Source organism: Drosophila biarmipes, chromosome 2L (genome assembly GCF_025231255.1).
Source record: "Drosophila biarmipes strain raj3 chromosome 2L, RU_DBia_V1.1, whole genome shotgun sequence".
Taxonomy (NCBI): domain Eukaryota; kingdom Metazoa; phylum Arthropoda; class Insecta; order Diptera; family Drosophilidae; genus Drosophila; species Drosophila biarmipes.
The window spans coordinates 13,745,671-13,763,716 of NC_066612.1; the positions used below are offsets into that span (position 1 = coordinate 13,745,671).

Below are 18,046 nucleotides of genomic sequence, written 5' to 3' on the forward strand. Positions count from 1 at the left end.
GAAGTCCTTATTTTAATTAGACGATTTATGTAGATTCGAAAACAGCATTAAGTTTTTAGTTTCTTATAATTGTATATAATTTAAATATTTCCTTGAAAAGTTTGCATTGCGTGATTATTGCTTTTTGCATAGTTTTACTATTAAAATGTTTTGTGGAGATTATTATATTATCACATGATTTTCGTATAGGCAAGAGATTTAAAACATTATTTATTTATAGCTTTAGAAGTTGTTCAATTGCAAAGACAGCTGAAAAAATCATTGTTAAAACTGAACTTTTCATTTTAATAGAAGCAATTTGTGTTATTAAAAAATTAAAAATACTGTAAAATGGTTTTAATAAATATAAATATAATAAATTTTATTTTTAATTTAATTGCATTAAGTATTGATGTCCTTTCTTAAGGTCTATATTTAGTGTGATATTATTTAAAAGGTTTGACATACTGGTTCAATTTATACCTCTTTTACACTAATAAGTATTTTGGTATTAGTTTTTAAAGATACAAATGAATAAAATTTAGTTTTAAAGAATGAAAAATTTTATTAATAATCTATACGTATTTTTAATCCTAAACCTTTTGTTTTCTTATGCGACCTCATAAATAAACAAAATGTGTGTTAAAGGTTTGATTTCGAAAAGTGAGTAGGGGAATATATTTGGCGTTTTATGTTAACTTTGCATTATTTTCACTGGAAACAAGGTTAAGCGGTGCGGAATGATCCGCACTTTCACAGGTATCATTAAACGCCGGCAAAGAATTTGACTTCTTCCGCCTTAATAAAATATCTTTAAGTGCTGCTGCGGTGTCGGATTCATCTATTTCCTTTTTGTATTTCTAAAATTAAAACAAAAAGTAGTTAGTAGTAGCGTTTACGTATTGGTGTGGTCGGTCGTAAATTTTTGCGTAAGATTGTCATGCTTATCCATAAATATAAATATAAATAAATATGAATTAACTTACATTTAAAACCAGACCAGGAATATCAAGGGGTTCCCTAGACGTCAAGAATTCTGGTTTCGCTGGTTCCATTGAGGGACATGATGACATTTGCTTGTGTTCTGAAAAAGGAAAAAATACAATTTATGTAATTTTCAAAACAAACATTAATATTTTATACATATTTTTAAACAAAAAAAGAGATAAAGACCAACAGAGATTAAACAAGGTATTATACAATAATATCTTAAGAAATGCATCTTATTGTTTTCATGCTAACTATAGGGATTATCTTCTGGTTATCTGCATATCTTAACCATCAGTTACTATGAGACAGATATTAGTCCCTATGGGTTGGAAACATCTCAAGCTCTCCATTAAAAATTATAATACTCTCTACAAAGCTGTCAAAAATTGTAGATTTTCAAAGTTTCAGTGCGTGTTTTTCTTTTCGTTAAATGTAATACAAGACGAGGATATAATTAGGGCCAATTCAATTTTCGGAATTTTAGATGAAAGAAACACTTACTCTTTTTAGATCGCTCCAATTCTTTAGGACGCCTGCGTCTGGTGTGTATGGTATCGCGTCTCATTGAATGCGGCCTGTTGACCCCGTGCAGCTTGAAGTACAGCCCGCAAGCGTTGCAAACCATTTCTCCTCGAACACTTCGTCTCCAAATTGTAGTAGTGAGGGTGCCGCAGTTGGAACATGACATATCTTTTTGAGCACCAGGTATGGCATTAAAAAGGTTTATGTTCTACGGAACCGAAATAAAATAAAAGTCAATACGAGTGTCAACGTTGTCAGCTTTGAGTACGCACCCTTTTATCTTTCTTTTCCTCTGGAGCTGCTTCTGAAGTGGTATAAGTATCAGTCACATTCTCATTAACTACATCGATGCAATCAGTTTTGGTAGGAAAACTTTGTTTTCTTCTACAGTGTTTTGATTTGCTGGATTGAGCCTCTGATAGATCCTGTTAATTAAAAATTATATTAGGATTTTCTTCACTTGAATGTGAAATTCGTCGTTCACCTTTAATAGTGCTATGGGTTCTTCAGGTACTTTTGTAAATGATACTGACGGGGGAACCGGAAACACGAAAGACTGGCTCATCATGCTCCTAATTATTTGTGTTGCCTGATTTTCCTCTTTGCTTTTAGCTGCAAATTTGGGGAAATATTAAGATCAGTGTTCTATGTAACTGTTGAAAAGTGAATAAGTACTAACCGGCTGATCGGGCCAGAGCCTGCCAGAGTTGAGTAGTTGCCGCATCCGTTGCGTGATCCGAGCTTAGACTATCCGGGGTCTTTCTATCATTAATTGACGACGCAATGTCCATCTCCAGTTTGTGGGAGTCGGAGCTGTCGCCAGAGTCTAGTAAGGAGCCGGTACTGGCTTTCGGTGCCTTCGATTTGTAGTCGGACCCACCAACTTGGTTAATGGTAATACTGTAGTTTTGAAAATCCTCTTCACTTCTTAAGTGTGACTGAATATCAAGCATTGGAGTTTGGCAAAAATGGTGTATTGGGGCCGGGTTCCGTTGATTAGAGAAGTCGTTCTTTTGTTTTTTGACGGATAAGTCAATTTCAACTCCGTCCTGAATTTCATTTTGGTTTAATGGACGTTTTGATTTTATCACAGAACTTTTAATACTTGTATCTACAGCTGCAGAAAAACACGGAGATTGGGGATTCGAGCATGGAGGGGAAATTACAATTTTTTTGCTTATATCCATTAGAACGGCAGCCGTTTCCAGCTGCTGCTGCAGATTTTCATATTTCTCGGTTTCCGAGTCCTTTTGCAGCTTTGAATCGAACTGGCTGTGTGAGGATCCCGACATTATCTTCTTTTGATCGCTTTTCATATTAATTGATTTGAATAAACTTGGATAAAGGCTATGTGCTGGCATATCTTGATTGCTAATCTCCATTTTCATGTCCAAGCCATGCTGGATGGCAGAATCTATTTTACTGTGGTCGTACTTAACTTTAGAAAACGTGCTCAGCTCCGTCAGAGCCTTTGCCGCTATAGCCTCTGATGAAGCTTTTAAAATTGCATCAAGCTTAGTTTCCAAATCATTTGATTCCTGCAAAAAAGAAAGTTATTTTAGTCATAACTAAGTTTGTTATTGTTGTTTCACAGAAATCTCTAGAAACCCTTGTCAGTGGATTTTTCAGTTCTTTTCGTCGCCTTGCGTTATTACCAAGTTAAGAGAGATTTCGTGACATCATCAGAGGACGATGCCTCTCAGATAGTTATCGTCCATACTTACTAGATTCAAATTTTTTGATATATTTAAAAATTCTTGCAAAGCTATTTGTGAGTTGTGCGCCATGGTACGAAACTTTTCGAAAGAATCCAATTTTTGTCTGCAATCTCCACAAATCACGTTGGGTAATCCATCGTTAGGCAGTGCCTGAAAGAAATATAATAGTGTCTTGAAATGCAGTAAGCACATTTTATATTAAACGTTATCAAAGTGGGAATGATGCAATGAGTCAACGGTGTGGCGGTAATAAAATCAATCGATAAGCTGGATGGACTGTTTGGATAGCTAAACGAGACACGACTAACTAGGTAATGTATGTAGATACATGTATCTGCACACGCATATAAGAAATTTTGAATCCCGATACAGGGAAATAAACAATAATTTTAGGAGTTTACAATGTAAGGTATGTTACTAACTTGGTTTTTAAAAATATTCCAAATGGGTTCCATAAAAAGTGAGAGTAAAAATACGAATGCAGTTCCAAAATGGAATTACAATTTGGGAAATATTTGATGCAACAAAACTATAATAATTATTTTTAGAGCTGCTAAAAATAGAATCCTCCAAAGAGATAAGAAAAAGTAAAAAAAATAGATTAGTGAAACTAACAAAAACCACATATATAAACAAATTAAACTATTCAAAGTGAATAAATGTAATAGTTGCCCACATAAGGTCTGCCGACGTTCGTATATCGGCAGGAAAACAATCAAAGTGCAGTGGACGAATGTTATCTCTGGCGTGGATTAATGTAGGTCTCTAACGTGTTCGTACATACGTACATAGCACAGGCATATGTACATGCCAATGTTTACGTTCGTGTGTGATGTACGGGCGGAGCGGTGTGCGTGGGCACTGCTCGAAGTGGTTCATCGAAAAAATACCAAACAATTGATACCGATTGTTAATAGGCCATGGGATAAAAGCGGCCCAATCATTTCCTATTATTTTGACGTGTGGTGTCGTAATCACATAGATAACGCACACAGCCACACGGCGGCCACTCGCAAATGTGCGACGGTGTGCGGGCAGAGCCGTGTATGTACACGCGATATATCCACCACACACACCGTGTGTGCACGCCTGTGTGTGTGCGTAATTAATGTAAATTCGTTTCTTTGCAAATGTGTTGGATGGAAATCTGCTTACCTTAATAGAGAGACAGTTGAATATCTGAAATGTAAGATGTGGTGATGAATCATCTCTGCCGTGCTCTTTGCCGTAGTTATCGGTTCCGCTTATTTCTGTTATATCTACATCCACACTTGTCTCCCCGCGCTGATTATGATTGCGCTCCTCCCGCGGGAGTTCCGACTTTACTTGGGCTTGGGAATGGGCATGGGCCTGGGACTGGACCTCCCCGCGTGCTGCATGTGGTTCGTGGGTCGACGATGACTGACTTTTGAATACTGATCTTTCGGCGATGTCCGACTCCAATTGGCGTTCGCGTTCACTCGATTTCGTGTCCGCAGCAGAAGGCACACTTGGCGTGTAATGGGTTTTAGTTTGCGGTCGCGTTTGCGTTTGGTTTGGGTGAAGGTGAAGGGTTTGCATTTGGGACTGCGCCTTGGGCTGGAGTTGGCTTGGACCCGTTGCCGTTTCATTATTGGTCACCGCGGATACTGATAGCGAGTTATCACCGACGCAGCTGCACAGATTGGGGCTCAGAGCCCCGCAAAAGCAGGTAGCACGCTTCTGCTTCTCGTCCCTTCGAAAGTCGGCCGTACTTCTGTCTTGAGCACTATTATGCGACGGAACAGCGTAAATTTGTAGTTCTGCAACATCGCACTCGTTAACCAATGTGAGGCACAATCGACAAACTTGACGAAACTTATGTGGTACATTATACATAATTAGAAATTTATATGTGTTGCACGGTGTAAAGAAACTGTCGCACGCCTCTCCTTTATCGAGATAAAAAAGATAACTTTAAAATAAATTATAAAATGAATGTAAACACTATTCCTCAATTTTTCATTGTCACAATCCACGTTCAGCTCACTAAAAATAATTCACTCCAGTGGTTCGCCACAGATTTTGCGTTCATTTGATCTAGTTTCGCGTTCAAATTACCAAACGAGGGCTCCAGCGACACTCGCATCAGCAGCATGATTCATCTTGGTGTCAAGATGAATGGATAGCTATGTTAATGTATTCCGGTGATAAAGTATCAAGGCCAGTGCTCTGCAATAAAAAAAATAAACTTATTTTGACTTCAAGACCCAAACATTGTTCAGGTGAACTAGTAAAAATACCGAAAACCCGGTATTTTATTATCTCAGTTATCGATAAAAGAGGCAAATTCTACTAGAAATAGTATTTTTTACGTTGTAGTTACAGCCAATATTTAAAAAAAAATATATGTTTTTAATGTATTTAACATTAGTTTTTGCAAATCAATTACATTTGAGAACATGTTTGTAAAAAAGAAGCTGTGGAATCAAAACATTAAAATCGTGAGTTTCCCAACTCATTATGTTAAAAATACATTAAAATTCAGAATAAATTTCAGTATTTTTTAATATTGTTTTTAAAGATTACATTTTATAATATGTGTTTTTTTTTTTTAATTTTTAAATGCATCCAAATAAAGATCTCCTTTTTTATATCTCCTTATATCCTTTTTTACATTAAAATAATCTATAATTTAGCTAAGTGAGAGTGCTAAGTTATGAGTGCTGTTTGATGGCTTTACTATCCAAATTTTGGTTAAATTTTTTTTTTGTTAAACTTAGTTGCAGTCAGCTGTTGTGGGATAATTGGAATTAAGGTTACATGTTCCCAGATTTACCATTGTTCCCGGACAGTGTAGGTTTTTTATACCAATGAAACGCGGTGAAAGTACTGACCCAAGAAGTAAATAATGAGGTTACTGTGACTCCCAACCAACTGGCCACACTTAAGTTTTGACAATTTAAATTGAATATTATCAAAACAATCCTGTCCTCTCGTTGGATTTTAGTTTGCCATGCTTGTGTCGCGCCTCCTTCGGTTTCAGGACCTGCATTTAGTACCTAAGTATTTATCAAGGACGTGGTGTCATTTATTCCTTGAAGCAAAACATATTTGCCCCACAGAGGTACGATTTTCCTTAATATTAAATGACTATTTTTTTTTTACAAGTTTCAAAACACTAAGTATATTTGTGTAACGATACTAACATTTTTCGTATGAATGTTAATGTCACTATCTGGGTCCTTCGGCTACGGCGACGGGCAGGACGTTTCCAAGACTGCTAGCAGACTGCTTTATTGCGATGTAGGTGGAATCCTTCTTCTTTTCCTCTCCGGCCGGTTTGCTGAAGTACCATTCCTTTTTGTTGGCCAGGAACAACAACATAAGGGCGGGCAGGTGTATTAGTGAAAACCGGAATAGCTTCCGTGAGCTCCCACTGTCCGACTTTTCATAAAACTTATACGCTGCAATCAAACGGAAAGTATTAGTCTTAGTGCCGAGCTCCTGGCTAAAAGAAAATATTTACCAAGGTAAGCGAAGTACGCGTTCAGAGGTAGTGTTTCCAAAGCAAACCAGTAGTTGGTGACGTCCAGGACCGGTGCCATCACCGAAAGTCCGGCAATGGCCACCGAATATCGCAAGGCGGTGCGTCGACAAAGTCCCGGATTGGTAACGGCCATCATCCGGTAGCCGGCTCGGGAGTAGTCCGGCCGAAGATTCCACGACAGGGCGTTGAAGTGAGGAAACTGCCAGGCGTACAGGATTCCGGCCAGGATCATGGCTCCGGCGTCTAGGGTGCCGGCACATCCTGCCCAGCCCATCAGTGGGGGTATGGCTCCCACTATCGAGCCCACCCAGGTGTTGACTATGCTCACTCGCTTCATGGGCGTGTATATCGTCGTGTAGAGGAAGAGGTTACCCGCCCCCAGCGCCGCCGTCAATCCATTTGCCCCGAAATAGAGCATGCTCAGGCCAGCAGTTGCTGACACGGCGGCGAAGGTGACGGCATGCAGAGGAGTCATTTGTCCCGTGACGAGCACCCGGTTCTTGGTCCTCGACATCTGCGAATCGAAAGGAACTTCGTGATACTGATTGATGGCATTCGCCGCAGCCGAAACGAGCCCTGTGCCCAGGGAGCACATCGCAAACGTCGTGGGATCGAAGGCAGCCGGAGCCATGGCATAGCCTCCCATAGTTGTAATGACCACCAGCGCTGGAACAGAAGCGGATGAACGTTAGGTCGTTGCCCTATAATTCGCGGAGCATCTCACTTACATGTCAGCCGAAATTTGGCTAGTTTCTTGTATTGACTGAACGTCTTCCCGGGGATGGTGTACGGACTGGGCATCCAAGAAACTTGGTTTTCGGGTAAGTGCTGAACCTTTCCCGCCTGGGTAACTGGCGGCAATGGACTGACTCCTCTGTCATCTTGGGAAGGTATAGTTGCTGCAGTGGAGTACTAGAGTAATAGTTTATAGTTGAAAGTTATAGTTTGTTCGACATTGCGTAATGGCCAAGAACCTCACCCGAATCAGCACCAAGTCGACCGGTGTTTTTAGCTGGGGTTGCACCCTTCGGATTCCTTTGAATAATATCATTATTATTCACTTATGAGTAAGGCCTGCGGTTATTCCATTTTTCTAGTCGTGGTTTAATTCCTACTATTTTTATACATCAATATTATGGTGTTTTTAAAATCACATTGTGCCTAGTGTTACCATATTTCAAAGAAAGGAAAATGCCTAGTGCGAAAAGAGAGAAGGGTCATTCATACGTATACGTCATTTGTTGGGGTGGTGAAAACGTTAAATATTTAAATATGTTTTTAAGGACCGTTTTGAATTTTCTTGCACTATTCAGTATAACAATGTAGTTTTATTTTTGTATTTAAATTATAACTAAAAATAGTTTCTACAAATGTACCCTGGGGTAGCCAAAAATTTGTATAAAAATGTACATTCTTAAACATTTTATGATTGCATTTTTGATTTCAATGTTTTTTTAAAATCACCTTTAATGTATAAAATCTCAAAAATAATCGGTATTATTATAAACACTATGGACAAGGGTCTTGCTCTCCACGCATGCGCTGAACATGTAATTTAGCCTCTGTGTGTGGGAGTAATTTTTACATCTGAATGCAGGAAGGCCTAAGTCCTTGTAAGTCTTCATCGATTCAGTAATTGAAATTTCCTGTTGTTCTCCACAAAATAAATATTTTACAGAAAGTTCTTAAAAAGTAAGACTACATTTTTAGTAATTCGATTCAGCACATATATTATAATTACGGCAGCTATAAACGTTTTTAAACAATTTGAATTAAAAAGTCTACCTATCCCAACAGTTTTAGCTCTGCTAATATTTCTTTTTGTATTTGAAGTGCAAGAAAATAATTTAATTAGTAATGTGTCTGTAAAATGGACAAAGGGCGAAATTTGTTTGAAAGAACCTGTGGTTTCGTTTTAAAGTTTTTACAAATACATACATGCGAATGAATACAAAAGAGTTGTCATCAGAGAGTCATGCGGTAGTAGGGTTCTTCCAAATTCTTAAATAAAATAAAAAACACAAATTAGTAAGGAAGTGTATAAATTTTTATTGGATATGTACTATCTGCATGTTTTAAACGTGTACATTTAAGTTTTTATAACATTAATTCTTATTTATAATTTTATATTAATAATAATTAAATATTTAAGTTATTAGTCTATTTCTCTTTTTCTAGGCAACTTACTCAAATGCCAAGCTCAAGAATGGATATTTATATAACAAAGGGAATTACCAACCCCAACTATCCCGGGTTTCAGAAGTTTGCCCATACCCTTTCTGATGACTACATAGAGTACTCTGACATGGAGTGTAACGAAAGTGATTTGACGGATAGTGACAGAGAGGATGACCAAAACACGTTCCAAAGTAAGGCCGCCGACAAACCAGCTTCGAAAGCATTTGAAAATACCCAAGATTTGGCATTGAGCAATTGTGGCAAGATTGCTCCGGACAACGGAAACACAAGTTCATTTGAAGAAACCAGAAACAGATCGTCATCCCCCAATGTACCGGATATTGTAAATAAGAATTATAGTGGGACTTCAGCTTCGAATAAGCCCGACCTCATTTACAACCTGAGTCAGAACTATTCGACTAATTCAGAATTTTCTCCCTGGTCATGTACAAATAATTCTAAATATGAGGGCCAGCTGCAGGGACAAAGTCCGATTGATATAGTTGGCGATTTTGGTGGGGAGGTGGAGCGGGAATTCGAACTACTTATCACTGGGTACAAGAACAAGAAAACCCCAAATGGGCTACAGGGACCAAATTTGACAAAGGTAAGTTTATCCTGGATTCAAAATCATTATGTCCCACAAATGGATTTTCATTTGCAGGTATGCGATGCGGAGCTATCCAATGGCACGGAAGCCATAAAGCATACAGCCTCAACTCGATTGTCTGGAAATAGCACTCGCAAAAATAAAAAGAAAAACACTCCATACGGGCATGAGTTGGTGAAAACTAAGCATCAAAAGTCGTCACATGATGAACGACAGCTTCCACCGGACACCTTCGACTATAAAACATGTACCCAACGAAAATATGCACTTTGTGATTCTGAAAGTTGTTCGTCCGTTTCGGAGAAAAACAAAAATGATATTCGAAATATCAATCAGGGTGAAATGCCGAACTTGAGCAGTTTGGAGATCGGCCAAAGCCAGCAGCTTATCGAGGAAGACAATAAGAAGGTGGCAAACCGAAGGTACTTAAACCAAGCATGCTGGTCCCAGTACTTGGAAGACCCGATAAAGTACTCCAAAGATCCATCTGCAACCATGGTCTTAGGTAATTTATTGATATTTATTTATAATTCGAAATTTTTTGTAACCTTTTTGTTATGAATACAGAACAATTTGATGCATACAAAGTAGCTAATGATATGGACGTGGAAACATTGCAAAATCACTTTAAAAAGGTTAAGCAAATAGAAAAAAAGGTAATTAGTAAATTAAGGCAATATAGTATATAATATAATATTAGAAATTGAATTTTTTTAAATATTTTGTGTTACAGCGCCGCTTTAACCGAGATGAAATTCGTAAGAGATTGGCGATCGGAGATAAAGATTCTTTAAATAATGGTAGGATTGTCTTTGCATTATTTTTTTCGCGTCAATAATTATAATTTAACTTTCGTCTCCAGATATTAAAAAAGAGGAATTTCTTACCGGCTCCGACAATGAAAGCTATAGTTCCGATTCCGAAACATGTCCCAAGTTATCAAGTGGATCACTTCGCAAGCAATCTGATTTCTGTGAAACAAAACGCAATAAGGAATTCGAAAACGATAAAATCTTTCAGAAAAACCAAATGAACCAAGAAAAGACCATTAATCAATTGGTTAATGGTAACCCCGTAGAACAACACGATTTTCCATCAATGGAAAACTTGTTTTTCTTTGCAAATCAATCAAAGCTCCAAATAGAGGTTAGAATAGCCCTAGCTCAATCGAAGGAAATAGCCCAAATGAAAGTAAAGGTATGTTTTTAGCAATGTTTATTTACTCAGTTTTCTAATGTATTAGTTATATTTTTCATTCAGGCCAAGAAGCATGGTGTAACACCAATTGTGGAAGTAATTCGTTCAATGCTGTGTGATGTGGGAATAAATATGGATTCGAATCATCGGTGGATATCAAGACAGTTGCTCACTGGAATTCACGTGCCGACTCTACAGTTACTGGTCAATAATCTTCAGAAATATATTGAAAACTTAAATGTCACTCTACTAGAAAGCCTTAAGGAACGAGACGATCTTAATTCGGACCAAGATGATATACTACACGATCTGGAGAAAATAAATAATTTTTTGTAAGTAGCATAATTCATTTTTTTATAAGACATCCCAAACACTACTTCTAAGTATGGATCCGAACTTTAAAATATAAATAACATTCCTTACTTGAAAATATTAAATTGTTCAACATTTATTTTCTTTCTAGTGTTTTTCAACAGCAATCTGGACATCAAGTCAATAAAATAGTTAGACATGGCCTTCTTAATTAATCACTCTAAAGCTGCAAGGTATATAACAAATTTGTTTAAATATATTATAATCACTTGTATAATTGATAACAATTTACCGAGACCGTTTATAAAACACATACTCAAAAAATGTTCTTTAAACACTGTTATATTTATGTAATCATTTAATACAATACAAATAAAAGCAAAAACAAATTATTTATATTAATACTAAACAGAATTATCGTGTTTGATCAGTTGGGCTGCAAAAATGTTAAACATACATACTTGATTTATTTCGAATTTACATAATTATAATATATATTCTCAAATAAAATGTGAAATTTTTTAATAAATATTTTGGATATATTGTAAGTAAATTAAAAAAATATTTTACCTTGGAAACAAAGTGGAATAATACTTATTCTCGATCGTTTCAAAAATAAGCTCTCAAGATGGAAAGCATTTGGTAATCTTGTTGAACGGTAACACTAAATTCCGCATAAAATTGGCGCCTTTTTATGTTTGCAACAAGCAATTTTCCGCCTCTTGTGAAATTCAGCAGTCAACATGTTGAAGAATAAATCTATGAAAACATCCAAGTTATATGTCATCAAAAGAGGTAAGTTAGCTTGTAGTATAGCTGTGGCTGTTCTAAATACTTTTATTTCAGATGGCAGGCAGGAGGAGGTGCACTTTGATAAAATAACCTCAAGAATCCAGAAGCTTTGCTATAACTTGAACATGGATTTTGTTGATCCTGTAAGTTTAAATCCTTTGTGCGCCCTTTTAGGTCTTGTGGGTTTTATCAAGTTGAGGCGGTTGTAAAAAAACTGCAATAGAATCCAGGGAAGGGGGTTCGGTGACGAGCCCATGTTAGACACCTCCACACACCTATAGGAATTCAATTAGAAATCTATAGTTTAAAAGTCATTACTAATCGAAAGATTATTAACAACCCGGCTACAAAAAAGACCTCCAAACTTTCTCTAAAGCTAAAGTTTGCAATACCTTTATAGGTCGCCATTACACTGCAAGTTATCAATGGTCTGTATTGCGGCGTCACTACTCAGGAGCTGGACAACTTAGCTGCGGAAATCGCAGCTGGATTAACCTGTAATCACGCCGACTATGCGATTTTGGCTGCTCGCATCGCAGTCTCTAACTTGCACAAGGAAACCAAGAAGGTTTTTTCCGGTAAGATAACCGCTTCCCTCTGAATATTGAAGACATAATAATTAAACGACTGTCCCAATCAGATGTCTTCGAAGATCTGTACAACCATGTGAACAAGGAAACGGATCAGAAGGTGCCCTTAGTATCGGAATTCCACTACAATGTGGTCAAAAAGCACGCAACTCGCTTGAACTCTTCTATAATCTACGACCGCGACTTTGGGTATAACTATTTTGGGTTCAAGACCCTCGAACGTTCCTATCTGCTGAAGAGAAACGGAAAAATCGCTGAGCGTCCGCAACATATGTTGATGCGCGTGGCGATCGGAATCCATGGAGAGGATATAGATGCAGCCGTGGAAACTTATAACCTCTTGTCGGAGCGATACTTCACTCATGCGTCGCCAACGCTTTTTGCCGCTGCCACAAATCGCCCGCAGCTGTCGTCTTGTTTCCTCTTGACCATGACAGCCGACTCCATCGAGGGCATTTTTAAGTCCGTGGAGCAGTGCGCCATGATCTCGAAGTCGGCCGGCGGCATTGGACTTAACGTCCATTGCATCCGAGCAAAGGGCACCTCGATTTGCGGCACGAACGGCACTTCCAATGGCCTGGTTCCCATGTTGAGGGTCTTCAACAATGTGGCGCGCTATGTCGATCAGGGAGGCGGCAAGCGTCCCGGTGCCTTTGCCATTTACCTGGAGCCCTGGCACTCGGACGTCTTTGAGTTCCTGGAACTTAAGAAGAACACCGGCAAGGAGGAGAATCGCGCCCGCGATCTGTTCTACGCCCTGTGGATACCCGATCTCTTTATGAAGCGCGTCGAGGCCAATGGAGATTGGTCACTAATGTGTCCGCATAAATGCCCTGGCCTTCACGATGTGTGGGGCGATGAATTCGAAAAGTTGTATGAGAAGTATGAGCAAGAGGGTCGTGCCAACCGAACGGTTAAGGCTCAATCCTTGTGGTTCGCCATTATTGAGGCACAGGTCGAAACTGGAAACCCCTACATGCTGTTTAAGGATGCCTGCAACAGGAAGAGCAACCAGCAGAATGTCGGCACCATCAAGTGCAGCAACTTGTGCACAGAAATCGTGGAGTACTCCTCTCCGGACGAGATTGCAGTCTGCAACTTGGCATCCATCGCCCTCAACATGTTCGTCACTCCCGAGAAGACATACGATTTCAAGAAACTTAAGGAAGTTACCAAGACGGTTACCAAGAATCTTAACAAGATCATCGATATAAACTTCTACCCCCTGCCAGAGGCAAAGAAATCCAACTTGAGGCATCGTCCCGTGGGCATCGGTGTCCAGGGATTCGCTGACGCCCTAATTCTTATGCGTTTCCCCTATGAAAGTGAAGAAGCCGGTCTCTTGAATCAGCAGATATTCGAAACCATCTACTACGGCGCCCTGGAAGCCAGTTGTGAACTGGCCCAGATCGACGGCCCATATGAAACCTATGAGGGAAGTCCCGTGAGCAAAGGCATTCTGCAGTACGACATGTGGGACAAAGTGCCGACAAACCTTTGGGACTGGCAGAAACTGAAGGAGTCCATCAAGCAGCACGGTGTCCGGAACTCCCTGTTGGTTGCGCCTATGCCCACTGCGTCCACTGCCCAAATTATGGGCAACAACGAATCTTTCGAGCCGTACACAACGAATATTTATACCAGGCGAGTTCTGTCTGGCGAATTCCAAGTGGTTAACCATCATTTGTTAAGGGACCTAACGGAGCTGGACTTGTGGGACGACGACATGAAGAACCAAATCATTTCCAGCAGGGGCTCAATCCAGAATATTGAGGCCATCCCCCAGAAGGTCCGCGATCTGTACAAAACAGTGTGGGAAATCTCAGTGAAGTCGACCATTAAGATGGCCGCAGATCGAGGAGCGTTCATAGATCAGAGTCAGTCGTTCAACATTCATGTGGCAGAGCCAAACTATGGAAAACTCACGTCCATACACTTCTATTCCTGGAAAGCTGGTCTCAAAACTGGAATGTACTACCTGCGCACAAAGCCAGCTGCAAACGCCATTCAGTTCACCGTGGATAAGAACCAGGGCGCGTTAAAGGTAAATGGCCAAAATGGCACTTCTGAGGGAAGCCCCCAGAAGTACGAATCGGAAAGGGAACGAAAAATGGCCGACATGGTTTGTTCCCTTGAAAACAAGGACGCTTGCATGTCCTGCGGCTCCTAGAAGCAGGCACCTAAGTTAACATTTATTTAATTGTATTATGTAATCACAACCTTGAAATAAACATAAATTATGGAACCGTAACAAGGACCTTTAGCATTGGCTTTCGTCAACAGATTTAGTAAAATTCACAACAGGCACTTAAACAGGTACTAACAAATTTAATTTATTTTAAATTACAGTCGGATGCTAAGCGGGATTTGGGTTCTTTGGAAAGGTTGATGGTGCTACTTGTGTATTGGTTGTGAACGACGTCCTGCGGCTTGGACACATACTGATGAGACATGGCATTTTCTGTTATGATTTTCCGCACAACTTCCTCCACTGTGGGCGTCGTCGTCTCCAGATCCGCTTGGCTCCTATTATCCAGGTTCACAAGGGTCAGTGGCTGGTCGGAGTGCATTACGGAATCCATGCCCGGCTTGGCATTGAAGAAGTCCAGTATCCAGGACACCACAAAGAAGCAGGCGGCGTTCATGGGAAAAGCTCGGATCAAAGTCGAGTTTAGCCCGCGGAAAAAGAAATGCGGGCCCTCGTTTTTAAAGCCTTTTATTGCACAGTCGACGAATCCATTGTATTTGGCATTCGTCCCCAGGGCGTCTGCTTGCATGTGCGTTTTGACCACGTCGATGGGGTAGCAGGCCAGCCAAGAACACATCCCCGCACATCCTCCGGCCATTAGAGTGTACGGAATGCTCGCAGTCTCCACTTGGCGCATGAGATACTCGTAGGACACAAAGTAGCTGGCGAAGCCTTGTAAGAAGGAAGTTGGAGGAAATTATTATAAATTTAAGTTAATAAGTATATCTGATATACCCTCATAAACTCATATTTTTCGTCTAATTATTACACTTTTAATCATAAATGTAAGTTCAAAAACATTCTTAAGGCTTGTATTAAATGACTAAAAGCATATAGCTAAATATTTGTTGTTAAACATAGTTTAAAAAAAGCGCTTAAAACGTCTTTAGATTTATTTGACAGGTCAACTTACCTGGAACATCTCTCAGTATGGTGGCAGTTAGGCCCTTGAAAGTGCCTCTAATGCCCTCGGTTTTCAGAATGTGTTTGAGGCAGTGGATGGGTCCGGTAAATTTCACTCCGCTGTCAATCTGGGACGACAACTGGAGCCTCGTTTTGGCCAGCTCCATGGGCGCACAGACGAACCCTTGGGCCACACCGGCGATGGAGCCGGCGTAACAGTGAGACGTCAGCGAATTGGGGTCATCGGACCACCGTTGGACATTACCGTACACCCCAAAAACGATGGCGTTCACCAGTCCAATTCCACCCATGGGGCTGCTGATGCCTCGGTACAATCCTCTGAAGCTGTCTCTCTGCAGTATCGTGCGGAAGCAGTGGAATGTGCCTTTGTACTTGGGGTTGCGGGGATCATCGGTTTGCAAGTGGACTTTCACGGTGTCGAAGGGGTGGCCAACGAGCACCCCAGCAGCACCTGGAATTCAAAAACCCAAGGTCTGATATAAGGGGCTAGACATTTGGTACATGTCCTCAAGCAGGCTTACCTCCGATCAGCCCGGCGACAAAATCCACAACCATTTTCGGCGATAAGCTTTCGGAGGTAGCCTTCAATATTATACCACCGGTCTCTGAACCGCTATAGGAAGATGGATCCTAGAAAATGAAATTAAAAAATGTAATTAGCCCGTAAAATGGCAAATACTTTGCTATTACTCGGCGAAATAAATTGTCGCGTGTGTCTTTGACAAATTTTTTACTAGTCGAGATGATTTTTCATTGCCGGACGTAAGAGGAACTGATAACGCGCTGCTGATGCTTTAATTCAAAACATTCAATTTAAGGCAAAGGTGCGCGCCGATCCCGCGACTAAGAAACACCTCTTACTTCATATTTTATTTATTTATTTTTAATTTTATTTATGCTTAACAAGAGATAAATTTGTATAACATCCTGAAATCTGTCCTTATGATTAATACTTAAGAGTTAACTACTGGGTATTAAATAGTCGATGCTTTTATGTTTCTGCACATAATCAATTTGTATTCTATATTATGCAATCAAGCTGAGCTTGGACATTTTCACAGTTGTCGCGTTCTTTGTGTTATAGATTAAAAATAAAATGTCATTAATGTGACCTCTCAGAAATCTAAACGCTTTCGGTAACAACGACTTTGCAAAATAAATAACCGTGTATTGGCTACATGTCTTTTGAATACACCTAATTTAAATATTCCTTAAAATTGTAAGCAACAAATCAATTTTTTTTTTTAACTTTTATAAATAAAGAACTCGGTAGAATTTTAAAAAATTATCATATTTTGCACTGACCAAAAACAAGAGTATACTTTATTCGAGGAAGTCTATCTTAACCGAGAGAAGGAATGGTTTTCAAATATATATATATCAAGCAACCGATAAATAATGATTTTTTAAAAAACATTTATACACAGACAACAGGGAATAACGCTGCCTCGACTATCAGATACCCTTTATTTATCTTAACCGTTTTGTCAATATATGAAATCTGAACCCTCTAGATCTTATAGTTTCGGTGATCAACTTCCCAAGTAAGGGGAATAAATATATATTTTCTTAGTCTCCACTTAATTTTTTACCTCTCCATTGTTAACACGAAATATAAGTGATATTGGATGCATCTTTTAGTTTTATCCTTTCACATATTACACAGGATGCACATAAATTTGGAACCGCCAAAGTTGGTTAAGCTAAAAAAGGAAAATAATATTTCATTATTAGTTTCATTTTATTATAATTATAATTTTAATTATGTTTTAGTAAAATAAGAGTTCACTTCTCACCAAAACAAAGATGTTTTAATGTTGCTGCTCATGAAGTTAATGGGCTCAGTCAAAGACTATAGAAAAGTTAATATAGCCTTAAAAACATCACGCAAGTTAAAATTAATTGTGTGGTTGTATTTTATATATGAATTTACACCCTAATTCACAAATTTAAACTTCATTCAACTCAGCGAAAATTGGTTCAATGACCCTGCTACTTACCAAAAGAATAATAAACATACATTTCTTCCCATATTATGTTAGAAAAATAAATAATTTTGCCAATGAATATGTATGCTATACAGAAAAGAGCCGACTTAGTTCTACAAAGATATTCATAAATGTACCCCCAACTGCAGAATATGGTAAACGACATAGTAGGTGCTTTTTTTTATTAAATAATAATATAAAGCTATTGCATTATTATATTTATTCTAATTTTGTTTTAAGGTTTACTATATTAAATCAAATATTTGTTAAGTTAAATATTTATCCAATTCTGTGCTTGTAACGTGTACCTGAAAAATACATAAACATACTGCATATCATAAAGTATCTTGAGTACACCAACCCATATATTGCCTTCTAACTATCATATTTACTCATTCTTTGCTGAAAATATGCTTATTTTTTATTTTTAAGACTATTTCGATTGGAGCCATCGATCCCTTCTTGGGTTTATATTTCTAGCAGAAGTTCT

The 18,046-nt window shown here is 38.8% G+C and overlaps 5 protein-coding genes across 7 annotated transcripts; 2 read left to right on the top strand and 3 right to left on the bottom strand.

The window, feature by feature from the left end:
* Nucleotides 1–331: 331 nt before the first annotated feature.
* Nucleotides 332–5,245, bottom strand: LOC108034129 (uncharacterized). Its single transcript, XM_017108917.3, has 8 exons — nt 4,365–5,245; nt 3,216–3,359; nt 2,171–3,029; nt 1,976–2,103; nt 1,764–1,916; nt 1,471–1,699; nt 966–1,063; nt 332–839 (listed from the first exon to the last, which is right to left on the bottom strand). Exons 1-8 carry the CDS (start codon nt 5,064–5,066, stop codon nt 669–671), a joined length of 2,484 nt encoding a protein of 827 aa, XP_016964406.1. The 5' UTR covers nt 5,067–5,245; the 3' UTR covers nt 332–668.
* Nucleotides 5,246–6,236: 991 nt separating this feature from the next.
* LOC108034315 (protoheme IX farnesyltransferase, mitochondrial) lies at nt 6,237–7,902 on the bottom strand. The gene is made up of 4 exons (XM_017109184.2): nt 7,697–7,902; nt 7,446–7,629; nt 6,697–7,383; nt 6,237–6,634 (listed from the first exon to the last, which is right to left on the bottom strand). Exons 1-4 carry the CDS (start codon nt 7,766–7,768, stop codon nt 6,402–6,404), a joined length of 1,176 nt encoding a protein of 391 aa, XP_016964673.1. The 5' UTR covers nt 7,769–7,902; the 3' UTR covers nt 6,237–6,401.
* Nucleotides 7,903–8,258: 356 nt separating this feature from the next.
* On the top strand, nt 8,259–11,432 carry LOC108034334 (schwannomin-interacting protein 1 homolog). 2 transcript variants are annotated; one of them, XM_017109214.3, is made up of 8 exons: nt 8,259–8,330; nt 8,896–9,502; nt 9,560–10,010; nt 10,073–10,161; nt 10,239–10,305; nt 10,368–10,702; nt 10,766–11,034; nt 11,166–11,432. In XM_017109214.3, the coding sequence occupies exons 2-8, from the start codon at nt 8,909–8,911 to the stop codon at nt 11,227–11,229; spliced, it is 1,869 nt and encodes a 622-aa protein (XP_016964703.1). In that variant the 5' UTR covers nt 8,259–8,330; nt 8,896–8,908; the 3' UTR covers nt 11,230–11,432. The 2 variants fall into 2 exon arrangements, with proteins under 2 accessions (XP_016964703.1, XP_016964702.1); XM_017109213.3 differs by having other exon boundaries at nt 8,314–8,409.
* Nucleotides 11,433–11,671: 239 nt separating this feature from the next.
* Nucleotides 11,672–14,650, top strand: LOC108034077 (ribonucleoside-diphosphate reductase large subunit). Its single transcript, XM_017108839.2, has 4 exons — nt 11,672–11,809; nt 11,861–11,949; nt 12,207–12,384; nt 12,447–14,650. Exons 1-4 carry the CDS (start codon nt 11,758–11,760, stop codon nt 14,564–14,566), a joined length of 2,439 nt encoding a protein of 812 aa, XP_016964328.1. The 5' UTR covers nt 11,672–11,757; the 3' UTR covers nt 14,567–14,650.
* Nucleotides 14,651–14,704: 54 nt separating this feature from the next.
* On the bottom strand, nt 14,705–17,690 carry LOC108034078 (mitochondrial basic amino acids transporter). Of its 2 annotated transcripts, XM_017108840.2 has the most exons (5): nt 17,569–17,690; nt 17,161–17,271; nt 16,090–16,198; nt 15,558–16,019; nt 14,705–15,316 (listed from the first exon to the last, which is right to left on the bottom strand). In XM_017108840.2, the coding sequence occupies exons 2-5, from the start codon at nt 17,200–17,202 to the stop codon at nt 14,730–14,732; spliced, it is 1,200 nt and encodes a 399-aa protein (XP_016964329.1). In that variant the 5' UTR covers nt 17,203–17,271; nt 17,569–17,690; the 3' UTR covers nt 14,705–14,729. The 2 variants fall into 2 exon arrangements, with proteins under 2 accessions (XP_016964329.1, XP_050741038.1); XM_050885081.1 differs by lacking the exons at nt 17,161–17,271; nt 17,569–17,690 and having other exon boundaries at nt 15,558–16,041.
* Nucleotides 17,691–18,046: the final 356 nt, after the last annotated feature.

Bases quoted from the DNA above. Each gene is read 5' to 3' on its own strand.
- LOC108034129 (XM_017108917.3), bottom strand. From the start codon at position 5,066: ATGTATAATGTACCACATAAGTTTCGTCAAGTTTGTCGATTGTGCCTC. The intron at 3,030-3,215 runs GTAAGTATGGAC...TCTTTTTTGCAG, and splicing joins TATCAAAAAATTTGAATCTA to GAATCAAATGATTTGGAAAC. The intron at 2,104-2,170 runs GTTAGTACTTAT...CCAAATTTGCAG, and splicing joins GGCTCTGGCCCGATCAGCCG to CTAAAAGCAAAGAGGAAAAT.
- LOC108034315 (XM_017109184.2), bottom strand. From the start codon at position 7,768: ATGATATTATTCAAAGGAATCCGAAGGGTGCAACCCCAGCTAAAAACA. The intron at 7,384-7,445 runs GTAAGTGAGATG...CTTCTGTTCCAG, and splicing joins AGCCAAATTTCGGCTGACAT to CGCTGGTGGTCATTACAACT. The intron at 6,635-6,696 runs GTAAATATTTTC...GTTTGATTGCAG, and splicing joins CGCGTACTTCGCTTACCTTG to CGTATAAGTTTTATGAAAAG.
- LOC108034334 (XM_017109214.3), top strand. From the start codon at position 8,909: ATGCCAAGCTCAAGAATGGATATTTATATAACAAAGGGAATTACCAAC. The intron at 10,162-10,238 runs GTAATTAGTAAA...TTTGTGTTACAG, and splicing joins TTAAGCAAATAGAAAAAAAG to CGCCGCTTTAACCGAGATGA. The intron at 11,035-11,165 runs GTAAGTAGCATA...TTTTCTTTCTAG, and splicing joins GAGAAAATAAATAATTTTTT to TGTTTTTCAACAGCAATCTG.
- LOC108034077 (XM_017108839.2), top strand. From the start codon at position 11,758: ATGTTGAAGAATAAATCTATGAAAACATCCAAGTTATATGTCATCAAA. The intron at 11,810-11,860 runs GTAAGTTAGCTT...CTTTTATTTCAG, and splicing joins GTTATATGTCATCAAAAGAG to ATGGCAGGCAGGAGGAGGTG. The intron at 11,950-12,206 runs GTAAGTTTAAAT...ATACCTTTATAG, and splicing joins ACATGGATTTTGTTGATCCT to GTCGCCATTACACTGCAAGT.
- LOC108034078 (XM_017108840.2), bottom strand. From the start codon at position 17,202: ATGCATCCAATATCACTTATATTTCGTGTTAACAATGGAGAG. The intron at 16,020-16,089 runs GTAAGCCTGCTT...TTTGAATTCCAG, and splicing joins TGTCGCCGGGCTGATCGGAG to GTGCTGCTGGGGTGCTCGTT. The intron at 15,317-15,557 runs GTAAGTTGACCT...CCTTCTTACAAG, and splicing joins CATACTGAGAGATGTTCCAG to GCTTCGCCAGCTACTTTGTG.